At 51.8% G+C, this 25,442-nt stretch overlaps 2 protein-coding genes across 7 annotated transcripts in view; one reads left to right on the top strand and one right to left on the bottom strand.

Annotated features, from left to right (window-relative positions):
• Positions 1-14,529, top strand: part of LOC121350456 (myogenesis-regulating glycosidase-like) — a 36,737-nt gene extending 22,208 nt beyond the window's left edge. For both annotated transcript variants that reach the window (XM_041461814.1, XM_041461815.1), the window contains one exon: positions 5,053-14,529. In XM_041461814.1, coding sequence (XP_041317748.1) covers positions 5,186-7,276 — 2,091 coding nt within the window. In that variant the 5' untranslated portion in view covers positions 5,053-5,185 and the 3' untranslated portion in view covers positions 7,277-14,529. The remainder of the gene's footprint in view (positions 1-5,052) is intronic.
• Positions 10,359-23,980, bottom strand: MYORG (myogenesis regulating glycosidase (putative)). 5 transcript variants are annotated; one of them, XM_041461818.1, is made up of 3 exons: positions 21,274-23,848; positions 21,055-21,148; positions 10,359-16,972 (listed from the first exon to the last, which is right to left on the bottom strand). In XM_041461818.1, the coding sequence occupies exon 3, from the start codon at positions 16,845-16,847 to the stop codon at positions 14,811-14,813; it is 2,037 nt and encodes a 678-aa protein (XP_041317752.1). In that variant the 5' UTR covers positions 16,848-16,972; positions 21,055-21,148; positions 21,274-23,848; the 3' UTR covers positions 10,359-14,810. The 5 variants fall into 5 exon arrangements, with proteins under 5 accessions (XP_041317752.1, XP_041317751.1, XP_041317750.1 ...); XM_041461817.1 differs by lacking the exons at positions 21,055-21,148; positions 21,274-23,848 and adding an exon at positions 23,884-23,980; XM_041461816.1 differs by lacking the exon at positions 21,055-21,148.
• Between the last annotated feature and the right edge of the window lie 1,462 nt (positions 23,981-25,442).

Raw genomic sequence — 25,442 nt, 5'->3', positions numbered from 1 at the left:
ACAGACTGCTCACATGGTTGCAGCTGTGGCACACAAGGACCTTTTATCCCCAACCTGTGCTTTGCTTATCCCTCCTTGTTTGGTTTGTTTGAGAGGGAGGCACCTCAAAATCCCTCTGGAGCCCTTCATGAGCACTGACCCTGGTAAATAGGGTCTGATGAGCTCGGTGCTACCCAGGAGATGCCTGATGACCAGTCACCCCACAGCCCACAGGGACAAGTCTGGGTTTCAGCCTGGGCCACTGGCTCGGCAGATGGAGCTCCTTCCCAAGGATATGAGCAGAGCAGCTCCCAGATTGCAGTGGGATGCTGTGGCCACTACTGGCAGCTTGGAGCAGCACACGGACACTGTGTGCATCTTGAGGAGTCAGAGAGAGATCTGAAACAGGGAAAAAAGTTGATTTTGCAAGGCTTTCTTTCTGCTGGCTTTGGAAGAGGAGTCTGAATAAGAAGACAGGAATGGATGTTCCAGTTCCTGTTCCTATAGCAATTAGGAATGAAAGACCTGTGCAGTAAACTTTACCCTTTTTCCCCAGTACTGAGGAACTGGAATCCTCTGGATTAGGAAAAACCTCAGGTAATATTACTGCTTCTAGACCTGAGCTGGTTTTGCAAGGTTCCAGGGGGCTTATGACACTGTCAGGCTTGCACAGGGTAATCAGCTTTGCAGCAGCACTCTGTACAGGCAGAAACCAGCAGTGTCTGTGCAGCCACCTTCATGCTGAGGTGAGACAAAAACTCTCCGGGCATCAGGAACCATGGGAGCAGGGCAGAGTCCCCCAAATCAGGATGGTTTCCAGAAGCAGGCCTGCTCGGAGTTGTCTGGTGGTGTGAGCTGGTGAAGGTCTCTCCATGTGCAGGGTACAGCCACAGGGCTCCCAGCTGGTCCGACTCTGTGGCTGGCATGGGGTAAATATGAACCAAACTGCTGCTCCAGCCCAGGGAGCTGGGTGAGATCCCCATGGGCCAAGGGCTGAAGCAGTGAGGCCAATCATCCCCATCCATCACTGGAGCTATCAGGCATTTCTAAAAGCCCAGACCTGGGGTGAGGGGTGCACTCAGCATTAGGGGTGGTATCCTCCCTGCTTCAGGACACAAATGAGTGTATTTCCAGGTGGAGCAGGATCCTGCACCACTCTGAGGGACAGACTCTGTCCGTGTCCTTTCTCTCCACCTCCTCGTGCTGCTGCAGGTGTTCTGTAAGTGCTGTGTGCTGCTGGCAGAGATTTTGTTGTCCCTACCTGCACCACATGGACTGCAGAGCAATGTCACTTCACCCTCTGCAGCCACCCCCAGCCACTTCCACCTTGTGTTAAGCCTTGTCGGGCTTGTAGCTAATCTGTGGCAGCTCATGCAATAACCTTGGCTCTCCCTCCTCAGCTGCAGAGGCAGCAGATACCTCTTTTCTCACACCATCTACATGCACAGAAAAAATGGTGAGCAAACCTCCCCTGGGTCCCTTTATTGTCAATAAATCTGGCATACACCACCCAAATTTGTCAAGCTGCTGCGAGAAATGAGAGCTAATGGGAACTACTTTCTACTTTGCATGACTTTTCTGCTAAAAAGGCCCATTTTAAACAGTATAAAAGGGCTTGGTAAATGATTAATCAGTTCTTGCAGCATTTGACAAGGCAGTAGTTTGTTTATGGCTTATTATGTTTAGCTACCTATGGCTCTTTCTACTAGGACATGTTGTATAATCTCCCTAAAAGCACCTGACAGTGACTAAGTGTTTGATAACCTGTAAAAAGAACTTCAATATAGAAAACTGCCATTCTGTTTAAAGGAAGAATTGTTTCCTGATGGGTTTTTTAAAGAGTGATGCTCTCCCTGAACCACCAGGAAGGTAAACATATGCAGGATCACAGAACATTCTAAGTTGGAGGGGACCCACAGGATCATCCTTTAGTCCAATTCTTCAGTGAAAGGCCCATGCAGGGATCAAAACCATGACCTTGTTCTTAGCATCAACTGAGGCAGCTTCAGAGTCTTAGAATGCTGAAAATCTGATGATTCAGGAATCACATAGCTGTAACCTGGATAGACGCCTGACAAACTTTGTGACACAGGTACCAAGAGACTGGGGGAGGTTCTGGGGATAAATTTGGTCTGGGGGAAGGAGACTCTGAGGGTAGGTGCACTAAGGGTTTAGGTGTGAGGCTGCCCTTCGAGCTGGCTGATTTGTGTTTCGCCACTTGAAACCCTTGAAGCTCCTGTTTAGCTGTAAGAGGGTCTAAAGTCCCGGCTCATTTTCAGCTTATCACAGTTATGTCAATGTTTAATCTGTGCTTGCTAAGTGCTGCTAAGATCCTTGGGGTGAGGAATCCTGGCTTCTTTCAGCCTGGGCGACAGACAGGCCCAGATCCACACCTGATTAGCACCTGATAAAGCAGCCCAAATATAACACAACAGTGCTGGTATCCAGGGGACATCTGGCTTCTAGGGAACTGTGGGAGAATTCAGCACATCCTGGCTTGGGAGCACTTGCACTCTGGGGGGGTTAATAAAGCACTCACCAGAGCAGAGAGGCTCTGCAAGGACCAGTTAAATATAAACAGGTAAGGGTCTCTGTGATGCCCCACATCTCTGGGGTTATCTCTGTGGTAACCCCATGGATGGAGCAAGGATAGGGCTGGATCTGGGCTCTGGTAACCTCTGTGCACCCCTTAGCAAAAGTTCTTCTCATCACCCCTGGGCATCACTCAGGCTGACAGCTAGGCCAGCAGATGTTTAATGCTTTCTGGAGACATAAGCTTTAAAGGATGGGAGTGCAGCTTCAGAAACTCTTTTACCCTGGTGATATCTATGCTAGGATTCCCAATTTCATCCTGTGCTGCCTCCAGAAGTGCCAGTGCCTGCTCTCCCCACTGACCACTCACATCTCACCTCTTCTCTGTGAGGGGAAGGGCTGGGGTATCTACATGACATCATAGGAGTGAGGAAAACCCAAAAACCCCTGGAGACAGGATGGCTTGGCTCAATAGTTCCAGCTTGCTTGCACATGATCTTTCTGCCCCTGATCTTCTGCTCCTGGGGAAATCAAGAGATTTAAAGCAACTCTCTGGGAGTGAAATCACTGCATAGAAAGCTTGGAAACTTCCCTCACATCCTTTATTCTTGGACAGATTTTTGAGTCATGATGTCCATGTGTTCTGGGGTTTTTAATGTGTTGCTTAACACTAAAAATAAAATATAAAAAAAAAAAAAAAAAGAAAGAGAAAAAAGAGAAAAAGGAAAAAAGGTAGAAGAAAAAGGAAAGAAGAAAAAAAGAAAGAAGAAAACCTTCTCTTTTGATTCCTTATTTTTTCACTCTGGAAAGTGGTGCAACTTGTCTTAAAGGAAAGTCCTGTCTCCAGGCTGGCTAGGATGGTGAAAGGAGGAAGGAAGAAGAGGAAGAAAGCTCCAAAGGCAGCAACTGAGGACTAACCCAGCGCACAATAACACCTTCAAAGTGAAAATGTTGTTTTGCAAAAACACAAGGGTTTCACTGGAAACCACTCGGGCCGGAGCTGCAGAGCCGTGTCAGGAGCCAGGCCAGCACTGGGAGGCTGCCAGGCCTGAGCACTTCGGGGCTGGCAGCGTGCCCCGAGCATGTGTAATCCAACCTGCTCCCCAAAACCACCCATGTCCTGCATCACCATCTCTTTGGGGCAGCAATAACCTTCCTTTTTTTATCCTTCTCCTCTGACCAGGGCTTGCCTGAGAACACTTTTATCCAGTCCAGCTCTTTTTCTCGACTAAGTCTCACTCATCCCAAGAATGCACTTCAAAAACTAACCAGGCAGTTAATTTGGGTGGTTTGGGATCTGCTGTGATCGATCCAAAATGTGGTGACCTCTGGCATTTTTAATGGCTCCCTGGGTGGCTTATCATCTCTGTATATTTAGATACCGATGTCATAGCGACACGGGTAAATACACCCAGCCATTTATTGCTGGGCACAGATCAGAGGAGCAAGCTGGCTCCTTTTCCCTCTCTCCATATAGGCTGCTCCTGCAAGTTTTCATCCTGTCAGATCACACAGATCCCAGGAAGGGGCCAGGGCAGACAAAAACCTGGTTGCACAGAATGCATTGCCTCGAGCCACCAGCCTCAGATTGTGCTGCCTGTGTTTTTGTTGGCAGTACACGCCCAGCTGTGCTGCATTAGCTGGCGTGGTGATGCTTGATGCGGCTGGAACACATCACCTTCTGTGCATTTCTCAGCAAAACAAGGTTTTGATGTAGTCCTGGCCTTGCAACAACTACACCTATCCTCATACTCTGTACCAAAACATCCTCCAGCCCCACTGCAGTATAGCATCTTGCCTGGCATAAGCCCAGGAGCTACCGAGCTGTAATAAATTAGGAGAACTGAATGATAATTAAAAAAAAAAAAAAAAACAGAGACAGAGATGTAGTGGAAGATTCATTTTTTCCCTCTGCAAGGAACAGAGAGGCTTTCCTGGGGGATGGCTTTGGAATAGGTAGCATGGCAGGCCGTTGAAGGGAAGCACATCCCCACACCCCCACATCCCCATGCAGTTCAGGGAAGGAGCAAAGTGCAGGGAGATAAAACATCTTTTGCCAGCTGCATCCCTGGGAGTGTGTGAAGAGCAGCAGGTGGAGGCTGGAAACTTCAGTGCAGCATTTCTTTGCCTGTGTTTAATGGAGGGAGATTGTGGGCAGGAGAGGAAATCCAGCAGGGCTCATAATTAATGTAAACACAGATCAGCCTGTGATGTCCAAGTTGTATGCTCAGGCACCAGCCCCTTCCCCTGGCCTCATTCTCCTCCAGGCTCTAGCCTGACTTTCATCCCTTCATCCTTGCTCTGTGGGACAGAGTGAGGCTGCAACCAAGAGAGGGTCATAGGAATCCTGGCACAGACAGGCTCCAAAAAAGCTCAACACAGCTGCCAGTGAGCAGAATGCCATTGCAGAGCAAAGTGAGCCAGAGCCAGAGGGCAGGGAGGCTGGGCTGCGGACAGAGCAGAGGAGCTGTGGCCCTCAGCAGGATTTAATTGGGTACTTTTGGTGTTTATAACCCTCTGTTTTATGAAAAACCATTGCAGGTGTGAGCAGCCAAGCTTTGGAAAGGATATTGTGAATAGCTTCATGCAGGATTGTGGACTTTCTCTTCACCAGCTGGAGTAAAAGAATTCAGCAGCAAAGGTGCTAACCAGGTGTTGAGGCTGCAAAGGAATAATGGACACTCGGATTACCCACCGCTCAGGAAAACATGGAAACTTTCCAAAGGAGGATGCCAAAGAAGAGCACTTGACTGAAAATGTAACACCAGTGAAGCCCTCCAAGGAGCTGAGGCCCATGCTGGGCGCCGTCTTGCTGGGCCTCATGCTGTTCATTTCTGCGGTGGTGGCCTGGTGCTACTACACGGTGTCCCTGAGGAAGGCGGAGCGGCTCAAGACGGAGCTGATGGACCTGCGGGCGGACGGCTTTGTCATCCGCAACCAGCACGGGGAGGTGGTGTTCCGGCTGGCCTTCCGCTCGGGCAGCCTGGACCTGGAGTCGTGCTCCAAGGAGGGCAAGATCCTGAGCTGCTCGCGCTCGAGCCGGGGGCCGCTCAACTTCTTCATCCAGACGGTGAAGCCCAAGGACACGGTGATGTGCTACCGCGTGCGCTGGGAGGAGCTGGCGGCCGGCCCGGCCGTGGAGCACACCATGTTCTGGGAGGACGCCCACTGGTACGGGGGCTCAGAGATGAGCATCCAGCACTGGCCCATCCGCCTGGCCGGCTACCAGGAGCCCGTGCCCTACGTGACCAGCGACGTCTACTCCTTCCGCGACAGCTTTGGCGGCATCCTCGAGCGCTACTGGCTCTCCTCCAAGGCGGCGGCCATCAAGATCAACGACTCCGTGCCCTTCCACCTGGGCTTCAACGCCACCGAGCGCGCCCTCTTCTTCCAGGCCCGCTACAAGGACTCACCCTACAAGCCCCCACCGGGCCAGCAGCCCTTCCCCGAGCTCAGCTACCGTGTCTGCGTGGGCTCCGACATCACCTCCATCCACAAGTACATGGTGCGCAGGTACTTCAACAAACCCTCCAAGATCCCTGCTGAGAACGCCTTCCGATACCCCATATGGTCCACATGGGCTCTCTACAAGAATGATATTGACCAAGATAAACTCCTGCGGTTTGCTGAAAAGATCAAAAAATACCATTTTAACTGCAGCCACATTGAGATTGATGACATGTACACCCAAGCCTATGGAGACTTTGACTTCGACCCTGTCAAGTTCCCCAACGTAACAGAGATGTTTGCAAAGCTGAGGAAAGACGGGTTTAAGGTCACTCTGTGGATTCATCCATTTACACACATAGATTCACCTAATTATGAAGTGGGAATTGAGCGTCAGCTGTTCATCAAGGAGCCATCAGGGCGGCTGCCAGCCATGGTGGAGTGGTGGAACGGTATCGGGGCCATCCTGGACTTCACCAACCCAGCAGCCCGTGACTGGTTCCAGAGCCACCTGCGCCAGCTCCGGCACAAGTACGGCATCTCATCCTTCAAGTTTGACGCGGGCGAGACCAGCTACCTGCCCAAGCAGTTCAGCACCTTCCGCCCGCTGTCGGACCCCAGCATCTGGTCCCGGCGCTACACGGAGATGGCCATTCCCTTCTACGAGCTGGCCGAGGTGCGGGTGGGCTACCAGTCGCAGAACATCTCCTGCTTCTTCCGCATCATTGACCGTGACTCTGTCTGGGGCTACGAGCTTGGCCTCAAGTCCCTCATCCCCACCGTCCTCACCATCAGCATGCTGGGGTACCCATTTGTACTGCCAGATATGATTGGAGGAAACTTCCTCCCCAACAAGACAGAGGGGGCAGTGGAGATCCCCAACCGGGAGCTGTACGTGCGCTGGCTGGAGCTGTCGGCCTTCATGCCCTCCATGCAGTTCTCCATCCCGCCCTGGCTCTACGACAAGGAGGTGGTGGAGATCGCGCAGAAGTTCACGCAGCTCCACGAGTCCCTGGTGGCCCCGCTGCTGCTGGAGCTGGCGGGGGAGGTCACCGACACGGGCGACCCCATCATCCGTCCCATCTGGTGGATCTCGCCCCGCGACGAGGCCACTCACCGCATCGACTCCCAGTTCCTCATTGGGGACACCCTCATGGTGGCTCCTGTGCTGGAGATGGGCAAGCAGGAGCGGGATGTCTACCTGCCCGCGGGCAAGTGGCGCAGCTACAAGGGAGAGCTGTTTGAGAAGACCCCAGTGCTGCTCACCGACTATCCTGTTGACTTGGACGAAGTTGCCTATTTCCTCTGGGTTTCCTAACAGGCCCCTCTTCAACTGTGCCATGGACTCAGTGATTAGTTTACTAGTGGATTTAATGACCTGGGATTTTTAATAATTTTTAATGTAGCAATATTTCAGAGTGGAATTTCAAGGAGACACTGAGACCTCTGTTGTGTGTGGCAATTGTTCTACAATAACTTATTAAAATGTATTGGATGGGTGTCTTTGTTGCTGCATTGTGACAAGTGTAATGTACAGAAACACAGCCTCTGCTCATAATCTTTTTCCACCAAGAAGTGCCATGCATGCTTCTTCTGTCTAAAGGCAATTATATGGTCTCCTTTGTTACCCAGTTTCACTGATGATCCCCTGGGACATTGAAAATTTCATGTGCTTACTGAAGGAGGCAGCTGCAGCAAAGTACTTTTTTTTACAGAAAGCTGTCTGTGGTTTTCGTGAAGAGGAAGGCACCCAATTTGCAGCCTGCATATGAGATGGGAGCTGATGCAGGACTTAGGAGTTTGCATTTCCCATGGCCTGAGCTATCTGAGCAGCAAGAAAGCTACAGCACTTGCTAGAGCTGTGGCAGCTGTTTTCCACCTTTTATAAATTACTGAGAACCATGTCTATGGTGTGCATCCACGTAAGCCTATAAAATGTGGTGATATCTCACTGCAGTCAAGATTAAATCCTAGTACGAAGTCATGCAGGGGTTTATACTTAGTAGGATCCATGTGTGTTTTAGGACCGTATTTAGGACAAAGGTGTAACCTGCCAGGTGCCAGGAGAGAATTTAGCCTCTTGAGAGAGCTCAGAAAATTAACAAACCAGCCTGAGTACCAAGCTGCCTCAATTTCCCCAGTGAGAATGTTTTCCCATCCTATGATAATGGAGATCCCTATCCATGACAGGTGGATCCTTCTGTGTCCTTCTGCCCATAGAGGCGACCGTTCTCCAGAATGAAGGTGTCCCAGCAGCTCCTGAAGGCTTGGGGTAACCAGGCTGGCTGTGAAACACTCTCCTCTCTTGTTCCAATGTTTCCTGCTGTTTTTAAGCAAAAAGAAATTTTAGGTTGAGATGACTGGGCAGTTTAAGAGAGTCCGAGGGTCTCTGGGCTGCAATGTCCCTTCCCAAAGTGAGAGGCAGATCACTTTGCTGGCTCCAGCACACTTCCAATGGGCACCTGGGAGGTAAAGCTGTGTGTGACCCCAGCGCAAGAGAAAGCTCCTTTTTTTAGGGGTTTGCCCCAGAGCTGCTCCATACAAAAAGTAAACAAAATGGGTCTGGGGAACACTGTACTCAGTCGAGAGCTTGCTTGGTGCCCAGAGGAAGCAGATCCAAAACTGGCTCAAACCTGTTACCCGTCAGTCGGTCCATTGTGTCACGAAGGACCCTGCATGGACACAACAGCAGTGCCAAACGGGATGAGCCAGAACATATTTTAAATGCCCCTGAAAGCAGCTGGAATCACAGTAATGCTGTCAGTGGTGTGGCAGTGGAGAGGGAAAACCATCCTTAATGCAGGGATGTGAAAGGGAAAACAATGTTCAGTCTGGCAGTTGTGCTCAGGGTTAACAGGACACCACTGAATCCTTACCACGGGCTTTCTCTCATGCCAGAATAGTAGTTTCTAATGAAACATCTCCCCCAAGGCTGGGAAAGTGTTTCTACAGTTGCTGCTTCAAAGCTCCAAATGGCCCCCCACACCTGGTCTTGGGGGAAACAGAGCAAAATTTAGTGCAAAATTCCTCCTGCACTGAAAAAAAGTTTTCTGCAAAGCCCAAGCCCACAGTGCTGAGAGAGGAGAGAGCCAGACTCCACCACCCTCATATCGTACCTCTGCCCCTGTGATCAACGTGCTCTGCATGGACACACAGCTCTGCCATCCACCTGCACCACAGGCTGATGGGGAAAAAAAAACAGGCAACACTGAGACTTCCTCCAAACTCTGGGGGTGATATGGAATGCCTGGTCCCATGGCTGCAAAAATGTCTCCCCCGTCCCTTTCCAGTCTGTCCCTCAATGCCTTTCCCTGTTGCCCAGCTGAGCCACAGGAAGCCACAGGGCACAGGTGCTGGAGGCATCCTGTGAGCAGGTGGCACCACAGACACCCCTCCATGCCCTCCTGCCACACAGGGTCTGTGTGCTGTTGGAGGCACATCTTGTTTGCCTTTCTAAGCTTCAGTCCTAGCTGATTTTTTACACTCCTAGTGCTGTGCACAAGCTCCTTGCTGGATGTGTTGGTGACATGAGACTCTCCTACAGAACCTGGCTCACCACAGGCTGCCTGTTTTTTGGCAGGGGAAGTTTACTGCCCTCTTTGATAACTGCTGAGCTAAAAAACACCCAGCCCTACAGGCAAAATAAAAAACCCAAACAAATAAAAATCTGTTTTTCTCTACTTGGCCTCTGGGATTTTGTGTCAGCACAACCATCTTCATGGCTCTCCTGGCACAAGGAATCTGCAGGCTGGCAGCTCCCGCCCAGATTGAGAACTTTGTACTTTTTCCTGAGGCTACCAGCCTGGCCATGTGCCCAAATTAACTCTGCTGCTGTCGGTTTGTCCTTCCACCACAGCCACCCCCAGCCTCAGGCTCTGCCTGCCTGTTGGCTTTTTCTTACTTTTAATCACAGCTGTGCTTTAGGCAGGCGTGACACGCTCACAGCTCGGGTCTCCTGGGCCAGCGGCCACTGCTCTGCTAACACCCATAGCACCTCCTTGAAATCCAGTTTGCAACAAATTGGGCTGCTGCTGTAGCTCCCCTGGGGTTTGGATTTTGCCACTAACGCTCCTCCCTGTGCAATGCACAGCTGTGGATGTGTTTTCAAGCACTGCCATGCAGCTGACACCCAGCACAGAGCTGACCCCACTCACTGTTCCCATGTCCCTGGTGAGCCTCAGACACGCTGTCTACACACTGCACCAGGTTTTGTGAGGACGTAAACCAAACTCAAACCCAAAGCACTGATTCCTAGGAGGACCTCTGTATCACTGAGGATCTCTGCGAGGCTGTGAGTGCTCTAAGAAGGTCTTCAGCAGTGCCAGCTTCATCTCTCACGTGATCATCAGCCAAGTGTATGGATGGCACTTGCACCCAAGGAAGAAGTCAAAGGAAAAGCATTGGGAAAATGTCTTTTATTACAAAAGGAGTGAAATGAAGTCCCTCTCAACCCTCAAGCCACACTGTACAGGTTGGCCACTGCTAGTGATGCCCAATGGCATAAGGCAGCTATGGTTTGTGTGGTAACAATGGAAAGGGAAGGAAAAACATTATTTGGGGCAAAGGGGGTGATGTGGAGTAAGGCAGGCTCCTAAATGAGTCTCACATGCTCCCTTCATGGCCCTCCCATAGCCACAAACATCTATTCCATCCATGTCCTTGCTGTCAGTGCCACCTGGAAAGGGGAACCATGGGGACGGTGGGGACAGTCAGAAGGACCTTCTGGTGAGCCCAAGGGAAGCTGAGAACAGGCGCCCCTTTCTCATCCCCCACAAACAGTCTTCAAGTGTGTGTCCTCTTGGAGCAGCAAGGACTAGCAAATCCCCAGACTCAGTGTTGATAAACCTTTTTTGGGATGAATGTTAGTAGAAATAGGGCCATGACCCTGGAGGTGTGTATGGTTCCCACTCCTGGGGGCTGACACAACACTGGGGTTCACCTGGACATGGCCTTTTCATGGCTGGCCCTAAGGCACAGCTAGTCTCTTTGCTGTCAGGACCTAAGGGAGGACAATCCTCAGTCCAGAGGGATTGTCTGCCACCACTGCAAACACAAGAGTGAGGTTACTGCCAGCTTCTCCTTTTAAAACATACATAAAAGCTGCAGGCTGCAAGCTTTAAATAAAACAACAATCTCCACCCTGATTTCAGTGAAGACTTGGTGAGAAAAGCCCCAAATCTCCCTAAACCACCAGCCCCACCAACTTGGTACAGATGGACATAGTTAACCTTCTTTTCGTTTTCCAAAATTTTATCTCAATCAAGGTGATTCATGTTACAGTTCATACCAATTAGCAATTAGAAAAGTGGTTAAAAACAGACCCACCAGCATTACAGTCTGACAGAGGACAGCATGTACAAACACAAGCATCCAGAAAACCTGATTCACAACAGTGCAAGCTTCAAAATTCAATCACATAAGCATCAGGTGTGAAAAGACTGAACCCAACTCCCAAACCTTGTCTGGGGCTTTTTCTTGGCTGAAACAAGCTAAACCCAGCTTTGGCCAGTGACCCATGGTGTAAATCAGAGAAGTATCCCTAGCAGCAGCTCCCAAGGTATCTGTGCAGAGCTGCTGGTCTGCAAGGTCTGAGAAATCCTCAAGTCCTGCAGTGCTACAGCATCATGCTAGAAATAGTGGTTTTGGTAAAAAGTTGGATGGAAAGGCCATCTAGAAGCCTGTGAGACAGCTTAAGGCAGCACTGCTGAGCCTATACCCATCAGCTCATAGTCCTCTCAGCAGCTTTATCTTTCTTCTTGCTAGACCACTTACCCATTCATTGATATAGTTAAATAAAATAAAATTATAACTTTGTAAATAAAATCGTTTCTTTTTCAGGGGAGGGGAAAGAAGACAGTGTGTCTCGTGGAGAATTTCCTCCATGACCTTCCTGACAGTCCTGAAACCACTGCAAGGAGATTGAAGGCACTCATCTGGCTGCTCCCATCATTTTAACAGTAGAAGGATAATAACAGGAATGCTGTGTTTCTCTTCACACAGCCTCATTCCTCATGAGTGATGCATATGGTGAGTGGCACAGAACCAGGGGGAGAGATGACAGTATCTCATGGTCATGCCAGGATCCTTCCCATGAAGTCCTGTGCCAGGGATCCCAGTTCTGCACTGGCAGCTGAGCTGTGCAACATCTCCACCTAACTGATGCCTTAAGTTTTAGCTTTCATATTTTCCAGATTCCGTACTGCATTAGTATATAACTCTGAACTTCATATAAAGTGTTAGCAAGTTCTCCTCGCAGTTTAGTTAGACAAAACAATCCTTTTCCAGCCTGAGAATCAAGGACACCGTTGCAGCTTCAGGCCCAAAAAGTATAAACAGAGAATTGAGGAGAGCAATCTGGGAGGATGGGACTTCATAACCTGAAGCTGTAATTGAACAATTAACCCCAATATGGAAATGGACCAAAACTTAAAAAATGTGAAAACTCGTGACTCATCATCCGTCTTGGGTGGAGCCACGGCCAGACCCTTGTACTGCCCAAAGTGCATCCTTTGAAGGCCTTTCTAATAAATAACTATTCCTTTAATACTGTCTAGCCTCTGTTCCAGGTAGCCTCTTAAGGCATCATAATGAGTCCCATACCAAGGGATGACAAGCATTTCATGAGCAAAGGTTGAAAGGGAAGAGCTGGAGACCCTCAAAGTACGGTCTTCATGCACTTCTAGGGCTGCAGAAGCTCCCTCCACACTTGGCCCTTCTTAAAGGCTTTGGCCAGACTCATCTCCTCCCCTTCAACATCACCCTTGGCAAGCAAGGGCCAAGTCCTGCCAGTGCCCTGATGAGTGACACTGAGGTTCCAGGATTAATTCCTTGCCAGAGGGTGTCTGTAACTTGTAACATCACCAGTATCTGCACCAGTAGCAGAGAAGAAGCTTGAACCCTTCAGAATTAAAAACCTGATAAACAAACAGGCTTCAGGAAACACTTGTGCTCCAGCTGGGCAGGGACCTGTAAGGCTCCCCTACATCTCATTTTGAGAGTAAATTATACAGGGCAAATTCAGGTCTTAAGGGAGTCCATCAAACCAGACTTCCTCACTTCCTAACTACAAAAGCACTTCAGATTTTGCCCCTAACACTGAAATTTCTCCTCCTTCACCTCATCACAACCCTCAAGCTTATTGCATCTCCTTTTCTGCCTCCTGAAAAGCTCTGTGGCTGGAGATGGGCTTTGAGAAAGATCCTCACTGGATAGGTACCCAGCCCTACCAAAAACATGTACCAACTCTGCATGGCCGACTTGCGCCAGAGCCATGCCCAGCCCAGACACAATTCCAGGAGAAGCCCCACAGATCCTGAGCTGTCCTTGGCCAGCTGTAGCCTGGGCAAGATGCCCAACCCTTTCTAGCCATCACAATTCAATTCAATTCTGCAGAAGCTTATCAAAAATTCAGGGGTTGACACATGTTCCCACCTGGGACAGAGCTGGGAATTCTTGCATTTGGGAAGACTTCAATCCTGTTGGCCCTGCCTTGGGTCTCTGTAAATGCATTTTCCCATACAAAACCAAATGAAAAATCTGCCAAAGATGCAGCTGCTGGGGACTTGGGGTGCAGGATGACATCACCCCATGTGCCCTCCACGAGCCTCTGACAGCAGTCCCACCTCCAGCAACACCAACACTGCCTGAGAAAGCTCCCCGGGACTCTCCCAGTGAGAGAGGAGGGCTGACTCAGGAAAACCCCCAACAAAATCATCACCTCTAACTGGGACCTGAGATGGGCATTAGCTTAACTTCACGTTAGATGAGAACTTCTCCATGGGTGCAGTGAGAACAGCCGCTGGCACAGACCCATCAGTGAGCAGAGCGGGTGTTTTCCACCCCCAGGCTGTCGGCAAACGGCACTGTCAATCCACGACACGTGCCGTTCACAGGAACCGGCTGTTCCCAGGGACGCGCCGCACCGAGTGTCTGAGGACAGCTTTGCTCCAGGCAGCCCTTCTGCCAGCAACAAATCTCATCTGTCCTTAAAAACCAAAAAGGATGGCATCAGCAGGATAATCATGTAACGAGGTGGGGTCATAAGTGCCTTAAAAAATGGGACATGCTGGTACAGGCGGTGCTGCTCAAGGAAAGGCAATGTTGACGCCCCGGGCAAAACACACAGGCAAGAGCCTTGCAGAGGAAGTCAAATGGGTGAGCAGGTGGGATGCAGCTGTCCCAGCAGGAAATAAGCAACCTATTCAGTTAAAACAGGTGGACATCACTTGAGTGACCTGGCCTGCCTGGTACCCAGGAAAGCAGGAGCATGGGGCAACTGTTAGTCCAGTGCCATCCAGGCAAAAGGGGGAAAAATAGGGGTGTGTGTGTGTGTGTGTGTATATATATATATATATATATATCTATGTAACTCTATTTTGCTTTATGCACTTAAAAATATTCATTTGAATATATTTGCCATATTAAAAAACTAATGGCAGGCTGTGCTGTAGCAATCCTCCCACAGCACACACCCTTATACCCAGTGCCAGGTGCTCCCACAAGACTAGGAATGCTCTCACTGGCACTAAGCAACTTCCAACTCTTGAAATCCTTGAGAACAGAACAGGTATTGGGTTTACCACATATCTGCAGACAGACTGACAACTCTGTTCTGACCTATACAGATAAATTGCTGCCTATTGTAATCCAATCAGAGCCTACCACCAGACCCAAATTAAAAAAATCCAGATCAATTCCCCAAATAAAAAAAAAAAAATTATCCCCAAGAAGAGTGAAGTCTATTTAGTTCCCTTCCTCCACCCCAGTCTCAAATGAAATGTGCAATTAGAGTTATTATTTGTTAGAAAGTCCTAGGTAAGGCATGGTTATTCCAAAGCTGATTAAGAAGCCTGTTAGGAAACCCAGAGGAAATAGGCAACTTCGTCCAAGTCAACAGGATAGTCGGTGAGCAGCACTGGGGTCTTCTCAAACAGCTCTCCCTTGTAGCTGCGCCACTTGCCCGCGGGCAGGTAGACATCCCGCTCCTGCTTGCCCATCTCCAGCACAGGAGCCACCATGAGGGTGTCCCCAATGAGGAACTGGGAGTCGATGCGGTGAGTGGCCTCGTCGCGGGGCGAGATCCACCAGATGGGACGGATGATGGGGTCGCCCGTGTCGGTGACCTCCCCCGCCAGCTCCAGCAGCAGCGGGGCCACCAGGGACTCGTGGAGCTGCGTGAACTTCTGCGCGATCTCCACCACCTCCTTGTCGTAGAGCCAGGGCGGGATGGAGAACTGCATGGAGGGCATGAAGGCCGACAGCTCCAGCCAGCGCACGTACAGCTCCCGGTTGGGGATCTCCACAGCACCATTGGTTTTATTGGGGAAAAAATTTCCCCCTATCATGTCAGCAGATATGAAGGGGTACCCCAGCATGCTGATGGTGAGGACGGTGGGGATGAGGGACTTGAGGCCAAGCTCGTAGCCCCAGACAGAGTCACGGTCAATGATGCGGAAGAAGCAGGAGATGTTCTGCGACTGGTAGCCCACCCGCACCTCGGCCAGCTCGTAGAAGGGAATGGCCATCTCCGTGTAGCGCCGGGACCAGATGCTGGGGTCCGACAGCGGGCGGAAGGTGCTGAACTGCTTGGGCAGGTAGCTGGTCTCGCCCGCGTCAAACTTGAAGGATGAGATGCCGTACTTGTGCCGGAGCTGGCGCAGGTGGCTCTGGAACCAGTCACGGGCTGCTGGGTTGGTGAAGTCCAGGATGGCCCCGATACCGTTCCACCACTCCACCATGGCTGGCAGCCGCCCTGATGGCTCCTTGATGAACAGCTGACGCTCAATTCCCACACCAAAATTGGAGGAATTGTAGTTTATGAAAGGGTGAGTCCACAGAGTGACCTTAAACCCATCTTCCCTCAGCTTTGCAAACATCTCTGTTACGTTGGGGAACTTGACAGGGTCGAAGTCAAAGTCTCCATAGGCTTGGGTGTACATGTCATCAATCTCAATGTGGCTGCAGTTAAAATGGTATTTTTTGATCTTTTCAGCAAACCGCAGGAGTTTATCTTGGTCAATATCATTCTTGTAGAGAGCCCATGTGGACCATATGGGGTATCGGAAGGCGTTCTCAGCAGGGATCTTGGAGGGTTTGTTGAAGTACCTGCGCACCATGTACTTGTGGATGGAGGTGATGTCGGAGCCCACGCAGACACGGTAGCTGAGCTCGGGGAAGGGCTGCTGGCCCGGTGGGGGCTTGTAGGGTGAGTCCTTGTAGCGGGCCTGGAAGAAGAGGGCGCGCTCGGTGGCGTTGAAGCCCAGGTGGAAGGGCACGGAGTCGTTGATCTTGATGGCCGCCGCCTTGGAGGAGAGCCAGTAGCGCTCGAGGATGCCGCCAAAGCTGTCGCGGAAGGAGTAGACGTCGCTGGTCACGTAGGGCACGGGCTCCTGGTAGCCGGCCAGGCGGATGGGCCAGTGCTGGATGCTCATCTCTGAGCCCCCGTACCAGTGGGCGTCCTCCCAGAACATGGTGTGCTCCACGGCCGGGCCGGCCGCCAGCTCCTCCCAGCGCACGCGGTAGCACATCACCGTGTCCTTGGGCTTCACCGTCTGGATGAAGAAGTTGAGCGGCCCCCGGCTCGAGCGCGAGCAGCTCAGGATCTTGCCCTCCTTGGAGCACGACTCCAGGTCCAGGCTGCCCGAGCGGAAGGCCAGCCGGAACACCACCTCCCCGTGCTGGTTGCGGATGACAAAGCCGTCCGCCCGCAGGTCCATCAGCTCCGTCTTGAGCCGCTCCGCCTTCCTCAGGGACACCGTGTAGTAGCACCAGGCCACCACCGCAGAAATGAACAGCATGAGGCCCAGCAAGACGGCGCCCAGCATGGGCCTCAGCTCCTTGGAGGGCTTCTGCTTCACCGGTGTGAAGCTCTCTGGCAGGAAGGTGTACATGGTGCTGGACTTTCCTTAGAGCTTTCTCCAGTGGAGTGGGAAGTAAGCACGCCTGGCGCTCTCAGGAGAAGACATCGGATTGTTAGGAGAGCTCCCACCTCCACCGTGTCCCAGAACACCCATCTCTGAAAAAGAAGAGGATATAAATAGTCTGAGAGAACCTTGGAATCAAGGGACAGCATGTCATCCACTTGCTCCCCCCGGCCTCCTCTGCCCATCTGTGACGTGCCAGGTGCTGTGTTCCAAGCGGCAGACATCATCTCCAGTTACTCTGGGCAAGACAACACATGCAGATAACAGCCTGAGCCCTACCCTGGGAACAACCTTAGGGCAACAAGGACTAAATCATTCCCATATTTAATGGTTTTTTGTTGTTGGGAAGACTTTCAGTGAGGCAGGAGTGGAGACTGAGTGGCAGTAGGAGGCTGAACAGGAGCCAGATCAGCCCACAGTGTCTTTAAGAGAAAGGGATAACTGAGAGCTATAAAAGACACTACGTAATGAATTCCATGCAGCCAATCCTAATTTTAATCATACTGCCTCCCTGGCAGATTTAATTCATCTGCAGCAACATCCCCTTCTTGTCCCAAGCATGTCCCAACTGCTCCACTTGGGTGATGCTTTGCAGTGAAAGTGAGTAAATCCCTGCTTCTCCACAGCTCACAGAGAGCCAAACAGGGCTGGGGTACAAGTGGCTCATTTCTGGTTTTGGGGGGTGTGTAAGGAGTGCAGTGAGTAGCATAGAATGGCTGGCTCCTGCCATGTGCTCAGAGCTTTACAGCAGTTTCTGGGTGGAAAAGAACTTCCTGCTTTTCTGGAAGACAAACTAACCTTGTAGGAAGTGAGCAGTGGGCCCAAAGGGCCCTTCCTCCATCCAGCAAGGCTCCAGGCTGTGTTTCAGCTCCAGCCCACTCCTGGCTGCGTGGCCCCCGGGAAGTGGGCTGTGCCAAGAGCCTAATGGCTTTTCCTTGGCCACGGCCTGGTTGGGCTCTGCCAAGCATAACGCCCGGGATCCGGGGGAGAAAAGTAAAGTAAGGACATGGGAGAGCAAGAAACAAACACAGCTGCAGGAGGAGCAGGGGAGGGAGAGGAGCTGCAAAGCTGCAGACCAGCTGCCTGATATCTGCCTGGTGCCAGCAAACACAGCCACCTCCTCCCCAAGCTCAGGGGCTGTAAACCTGCTGGCTGTGGGCAAACCAGAGGGAAAAAACCCTCTTTGTGGGCACAAATGAAACCAGTTGCAGAAACTCCCTCTAATAAGGTTGGTTTTTTGCTTAACAAAAAGGAAGAAAAAGATCCAAAATGAATTACAGAACCCTCTCCCTGCCACAGGCATGGCAATCCAGAACAAGTGGATCCTGTGTCTCAACAGATCTTTCTCCTCAAGAAAGGAAAAGTAAAGCAGAAAGAGTTCCTGAATGCCAGCTAAGCTTTGTTGCTCCACTACAGGGATGGCCATGCGTAATCCCACAGCAGCACGTGTGCACAGGCTCAACAAAACATTCTGTGTTTATATCCATCTTGAAGCACGTACTGGACAAGACCTTGCAGTTGGGGGAACATTTTTTGTGGCCAGATGGGTCATTCTACCCTTCCCCTGGGAGCCAGTAACTTTCTAGACAGCCAGTTGCTTTAAATGGGATTATAGAGGCATTAGGAAGTGATTAGCCTGAACAGGCGATAGGTTTAGTTAAACAACTTGTCCCACAGCCAACTCCCACAGAGCCCTCAGTTGCCAGCAGGGAGCTCAGTCACGGGATGGGGACAGCTCCAGCCACGCCAACTGTGTCACCCAGCGCTGGATCCTGACTCCTAGGAGGGCAATGGAGCTCTCATCCACACGGTATTTGTGATGCAAGGCCAGCTGAGCCCAGCCAAAATTGGGCAATAAAGACAGGGAAGAGGTGGTGGTGGGATGAGGCTGTGTTTGGGATAAACTTTCATCCCTGCCTCAACTCTTCCTTGGCTTTAAGGTGAACCAGAAGCAGCACAGGGCTGTCCCAGGGATGGTGGGACAGGAGGGTTTGCAGAAGGACCTTGGCCAAAACCAGCAAAGCTGAGTGAAGCCACAAAGCACAGGATGCTTCTGGAAATACAGACAGGCACTCTGAGCCCAAATGAGCCCTCACCCTCAACACTGGAAGGTTTTGGGATGCCAGAGAGAGAGGGACATGAAAATACCTGTGACTTTGGAGGCATGCCCGTGTCTCACTTGTGCCTCATCTAGGAACTGCAAAGCTCAAGGTGGGAAAAAATAGAATGCATCCCCCACCAAGCAGTGCAAAAGTTATTTCGAAAATTATTTTGGAAAATATTTTTTTTTAAGTTTTCACATTTTGTTTACAAAAAATGAGGGGGAAGTAGTGTTTTCTTTGCCAATTCTCATTCAGGGTTTTAAGCCCAAAAAATATGTGATACTGCTGCTGTGGCTCCATCTAAAATTGACAGCAGCTCCCAGGGCTTCAGGGAATTTCTGGATTTTTATCTCCCTTTCAGGAAGCTGGCTTATTATTTATGAACTTCTTCGAAGCTGCTCTATTTTTGGCTGTTTCTTTCTGTCCCTCCCCCCCACCATGGACTGGAGCTCATGGCACACATGAGGGAGCCATCACTGCCACTGTCAGTAGAGAAATAGTGTTTCTTAAGAAAGGTTTTGAGTCCCTTGGACACCGATCTGCCTCAGAGGGATGTGCAAGCTGGATGACTGAGCTGGTGGCTTTTAATCCTGCTCTGACTGCTGTGTCTGGGCCAGGATCAAACCCTGTGGCTCCTGATGGACATTGCCCACTTGGACATCATCTCACCAAAGATGCTGAGAACGGTGTTTGCAGGCATCACCCAGAGCAGTGATGGGCCAAGGAGGTGTCCAAAACAACCTTGGTCTCTGCCCTGTATTTTTTTGCCTTGTTAACAGAATGTACGCTCTCCAGTGGGGGATTTGGCTCCATCCCAGGTGAGAGCTAAGTCTCCCAGGATCCCTGGAGATGCCTTCTGACTCTCACTCACAAGCTGCAGCCCACAGAGGTGCCTGCTCATGCACTGCCTGTTTCAACAAATATTTTTTTTTTTTGTGTAATGCTAACTTGTTATTTTGCTCCAAGATGACATTGTGGTGACCTTTAACTCCTCAAAAAAACTACGAAAAGAAAATAAGAAGGGAGAGTGTCAAAGTCAAACAGCATGTTTGCAGCTTGCTGTGCCGGAGCTTCCCAGCTGACCCAAAACAAAGCTTTTCCTCTGTGTTCTGTGGAAGCAGTGAGTCGCCCTGCCTCATCTCGAGATGAAAGCAAAACATCTGAGCAGGACACACTTTATGGAATAAAAATAAAAATCCATTTTTTGACCGCTTCTATTTTTACCAGCACCACTGCTAACCGCGGGCTGCGAGACCCACAGCACCACTAACCCCAGCCACTCTGCAATTAGGGCACTCATTTAAAGAGGGTCAATAACACACAACTGGTCCCTATTGCCCTGGCAGGGTCAGGTCTGAACTGTGCTGGGGGCCAAGCTCCTACCAGGGACACACACCCATTTCCCACACCAGGACGCCAGGAAACCCTCCCTCTTCCACTGCAAGGTGCTGCCGCCTCCTCCCCAAACATCTTGGCAAGAGTTGAGATCAGGAAATAGTACAGAAATACTGCAGATTTTGCCAGGAGGCATCTCCAACCCCACACCAGAGCAGGGAATTAGGACAGCAAGTTAAGGGAGAAATGCCTTCTCTGCAAAAAAGCTGTGGGAGCAAAAAAGCCTCCACGTGCCCAGTCTGGAACTGCCTGCAGGGAACCTGCCCTGACAAAGGGACTTTGCACGCCTGATGGGAGGGGACAAACAAACCTTTCCTGGGGGTTTAATTTCTCTTGGAGGGCTCTGCAGCAGAGCACTGGAGCTCTCTGGAGGGCTTTTTGGAGTCAAATAGGGTGAAATCATTGCTTCTCCCGCTTGGTGCTGATGGGAATAGGTGGGACAGGTGGGGGCACCGTGGTGACAACACTGGCACAGGGCACAGGGCTGCTCCTCACACACCCTGACTCCACATGGATCAGAGGCACTGATTCCCCCCTAATCCTGTGGATTCCCCCAAATACTAAGCTGGATCTCTCTGGGGGTCTGGGTTTATCAGACATCCAGCCCCTGAGCCAGGGCAGCAGCTCTGCCTTTGCAGGGACAGCGGGGAGAACATGGTGCCCCGAGGACCCCTCACCTTCACCGTCCTTGCTGTGGCCAGAGCAGGGATGGACACTGCCTGGCCTGAGAGGTTCCTGGACCTGCTGCGTTGGGGAGACCCTCTGCACCTCCTGCAAAGTGACAGGCCCTTGTTGTCAGGGCTGCTGCAAATTCCCCCCACAGCCGGCTGCTGGACACAGCCAGGCTCACGCTGGAGGCACCTCATCCCTCCGGGGCATGGTGCCCCAGTGCTTACCTGGCCACGGCTTCCTGGGGATCCCTGCCTGCCGCCTGGCTCCACCACAGATGTCTTTTTAAGCACATAAGAAAGGAACACCGCTACATCTCCACGTCCCCGGCAGCTGCATCCTCTCCATGGCGCTCCGGTGCTCCGCGCTGGCCGCCCCGAGAGCAGCGGTGTCCGCGGGCAGGAGGAGGGGAGCAGCACGGCACCGCCGTGTCCTCGGGCACCGTGAGGGACCCGAGAGCAGCCAAGCCCCCGGCCGGGCTGTGCCGAGGCCAGCGGAGCCCGGCCAGGAGGAGCGGCCGCACACGGGCGCTGCTTCCACCGCCTTCGGCTCCCGGAGAGGGATCCGGGCTGGCATCGCACCGCCCTGCCCGGCGAGCGGGAAGGGCCGGCAAAGGCGCACCCCCTCCCGGCACTCACAGGAGAGCCACATCAGAAAGCAAAACGCAGAAAAAGACCAACCCAAAATCCAACACAGGGCTTGGGGTGGTTTTTGTTTTCTCCCCCAAATCCTGTGATTTTAAGCAGAGTCATGATCCAGAGGAGTAATGAGGCTGACTGGTGTGAAAAGAAAAAAGCTGCCCCACAGCTGCTGGCTGATTTGTAAGATAGGATTAAACAGCACTGGGCACTTGGAGGATAAACCCCAAATCCAAGGTGGCCATGTGAATAAAGAGCTCATCTGCAAAGTGCAGACAGACTGCCAGCACCTCACTCTGTCTGCAAGAGGAGTTGAAGCTGTGGCATTAGCTCTGCCCAGCCTTAAATACTTTCACCTTTATTACAGGAATCGTGACTTTGCAGCCCGGTTTTGTCCTTTAAAGTTTTCAGTGTCAAGTGATGCTCCAAACCCACTTAGTCACCTCATCCAGTGTTCAACCATGAATACAAAGCAGCCACTGGGATCCAATTCTGGCAGCAGACAACTTAATATTTAACACCCCTGACAATTCCCCCTTTACAATATCCTCTTTCTTTGTTCTTCACCCCATGCTAATTACCAAGATGAGTTTAATAGGCTGGGTTTTCACTTTAACCCTGCACACAGCTCATAGTGCTTTTGTCTCATGACTAAATCATGACCAGAGGCTTTTTTGCTTTTCCCTGCCTGGAGGCACATCAGGGAGCCTGAATGTATCTGAGCCACAAAGATTTGTGGGGACTTTAAAACAAAGTGAGTCCTCCTGGACCACTTGTATCAAAGCACATTGGACATGAGGGAGAGAAAGCTTCACGACTCTCCCTTTAAGAACATGTCTCTGTGCACCTTGGAGGAGTCCCATGGGCTCTGGGGGAGCTGGAGGGAGGGAACCTGGCTCTGAAATTGTGGTCTGTGGAGTAACCCTGAGCCCAGCAATCAGCTCCTCAGCACCTGCAGGGCCATCAGATCTTGTGCCCAACACTGGCAAAAGCAGAACACCAAATACTGGTGCTATTAGCCTATTTCATTTGCCACTTTTGCCATTTAAGATATGCAGCCACGAAGATTTTGGTGTCTTTGCCACTGTCTGTCGGCTCCCAGCCCATCTCTGGCTGGTACCAGACGTGTGCCATCTACCACACCTTCACTCCAACAGCCTCTCCCCAAAGTGCGTGTCAATCTCACTGCTCATCTCTGTCCTCCCACCCCACAAGTGGGACCTAGTGCCCCATTTGGTCACACAGATTCTTTCTTCAAAGAGCTGACTCAGCCCTTTGGGAGCGCTCAGCATTTCGAACGCTGATGCAGGCTGAAACCTGAGCCCACCCCAACATCCAGTCCCTACAACACGATATGGGGGAGAAATGGAAACCTAAGTACATCCCTCTGGCACAGCCCTGCTGATTTTCCAGCCATCGAGTCACCATGAAACTCCAGGCACTGGCAGCTCCAGAGAGCCATGGATGGCTCATGATGCTGGGCTGTTGACGCAAGTCCTGGAATTTACATCCATATCCACCAGTCAGTGATGCTGGACAACCTTGGCCCAAACGCAGTCACCAATCCCTTTAAGTGCTCCTTTGCAGCTCTTCCATGTGCAGATCCAGCCACGCAGACACAACTCTCAAGTGTCACTCTCCACTGGGCTGTAGGTGTCTGCTGTGCCAGGCATTTGCCCCTTGGACATCATGGGTATCCCAAGGTGGTAAGGGAGGAAAAGGAGAAGAAGCATTTGTGCTTTCTAACAGCTTTGGCTGCTCCTTACCATGGCCAGTGATAGCGGAGCTGTCCCAAGACCCAGTCCAAACCCAACCCAGCACAGAGCACAATGAACTGCCTATACCCATCTGCAAAGTTTCCACTGCCAAGCATCTTATCAAGCGGCAAAAGTTGAAGTTACACTTTGCAAGTGGTGCCGGGGAAGTGTCTCCCGGCTCCGTTCATCTTCTCTGGACAGCCAGACTCCCCCCCAGCAGAGAACCCTGCGGTCCCTGCACGGCGGGGTGCGCAGAGCTCGCTCCCCGAGCCCCGGGCAAAGCTCAGCACCTTCACCCCGCTCCCCGCGGGCCTTCCCGAGCCATCGCCGATGCCGCAGCCCAGGGTCTGCGGGACGGGCACCCCTCGCCCGCCCCCGCCCGCGCCACCCGAGCCGGGCTGCGCCCCCCGCCCCGAGCGCAGCCCCGGAGCCGCGCACTCACCGGCACCGCGGGGCCATGGCCGGCTCCGCCGCTCCGGGGGCTCCGGGCTCGGGGCTGAGCGCGGTTCCGGGGTTGGGCGCTGCCCGCCCCGCCCCGGCTCCCGCCCCGGACCGGCCCACGGACCGGCGCTCCCCGATGGGAGATGTAGTTCGGCCCGGGAGGGGCAGCTCCGGGCGCGCCGGGGGCCGGACCTGCGGGGGATGCCCGGGGCTGCGTGGGGATTCGGGTGCCCCAGGGGCTGTGGGGATCGGGGTTTGGCAGGGCTGTGCCGGGATGCTTTTGAGTCGGGATGGGGTTTTCATGAGATGCTTTGGGACTGGGATGTGCTTTTCATGGAATGATTTGGGGCCGGGCCAGGTTTTTCAATGGGATGCTTTTAGGTCGGGGCATGTTTTTCATGAGATGGTTTTAGTCTGGGATGCGGCTTCATGGGGTTTCCCTGCTCCCAGGAGGATTGGAGTACTGCTTGGTGTGGGCACAGCATGGCAGGCTGCTGCCGCACGGGAGTGGGGGTCTCCAGAGAGCTTTGTGCTGAAGCATCCCCCCGCTGTGAGGACCACAGTGCCGTGGATTTATGATCAGCAGCACACGTGGAGGGGCCCGGGTGGCGTTGCCCCCAGCACTGTGCTCTCAGATCGTAGTCAGACAAGGGCATTTCACGCCTTCATTAATTATATGCTGCTTTCAAAGTACCCCTCCTTATTTAGCCTGTGTCAGTGTTCAGTATCCCAGATGGATGGCAGCTCTTCCTGGACAACTTGCCAAAAGCAAGCACGTCCTCAGCAGCCCAGCATGAAGCTGACAAACACGGGTGTCAATGACAGCTTCTATTTTTGGCTGTGTTACTATGCTCCAAGAGTTTTCCCTTGCATGCTTGCTTGGTCTCCAGCTTGTGCGTGGTGGGAGGGCACCAGCCTGCAAGAGCTGTTGAAGTGCCCACCAAACCAGGAGTCACTGAAGCTTCTCCACCCTTCCCAGGAACTTCCCCAGACCGTGGGAGGGGGTCTGAGGGGAACAATTGCCCTTCACCAGTGCCGTGGGGCAAAATAAGCCTCTGAGACAAATTCATGTACCCTGGCATTGCCATCTCAGTTGGTCATTTCCAGTGGATCTCCCTGCCTGCAAACACCGCTCTCTCTTGCATGGTCAATTCCCTAAAATTCTCATTGCCAGACCCATGTCAGTTGAGGAAAATATTCCTGTTTCTCTGTGGAGATGACCTTGAGAAACTTCTTTCTGAGGCTCAGGCATAGAGACATTTATGGGGAATCCAGTGCTCTCTGTTTATTCCTGTTGTTGCTTGGTTTTATCTTCTAAACTTAGGGATTTGAAGCCAATCACTAGTTTTCTGCAAAGTCTCACACCTAATTCTGGCCCACGGGGATTTGATGCAGCAGCAGAATGATGACTGTGCTGGCTGAACAGCATCTTTTCTGCCCTCTGTCCAGGGCTGAAAAAAGCTGCTTCAGCAACAGGGACATCCTAAAGGTAAACACGTGGGGATTAAAAGGTGCTGCCGGACCTGCAGTGGGTGAAGGACAGGGCTGATTACTGCACAA

Source organism: Pyrgilauda ruficollis, unplaced genomic scaffold (genome assembly GCF_017590135.1).
Source record: "Pyrgilauda ruficollis isolate IOZ18807 unplaced genomic scaffold, ASM1759013v1 scaffold155, whole genome shotgun sequence".
NCBI lineage: Eukaryota > Metazoa > Chordata > Aves > Passeriformes > Passeridae > Pyrgilauda > Pyrgilauda ruficollis.
This window is presented reverse-complemented; position numbering and strand designations above follow the sequence as displayed.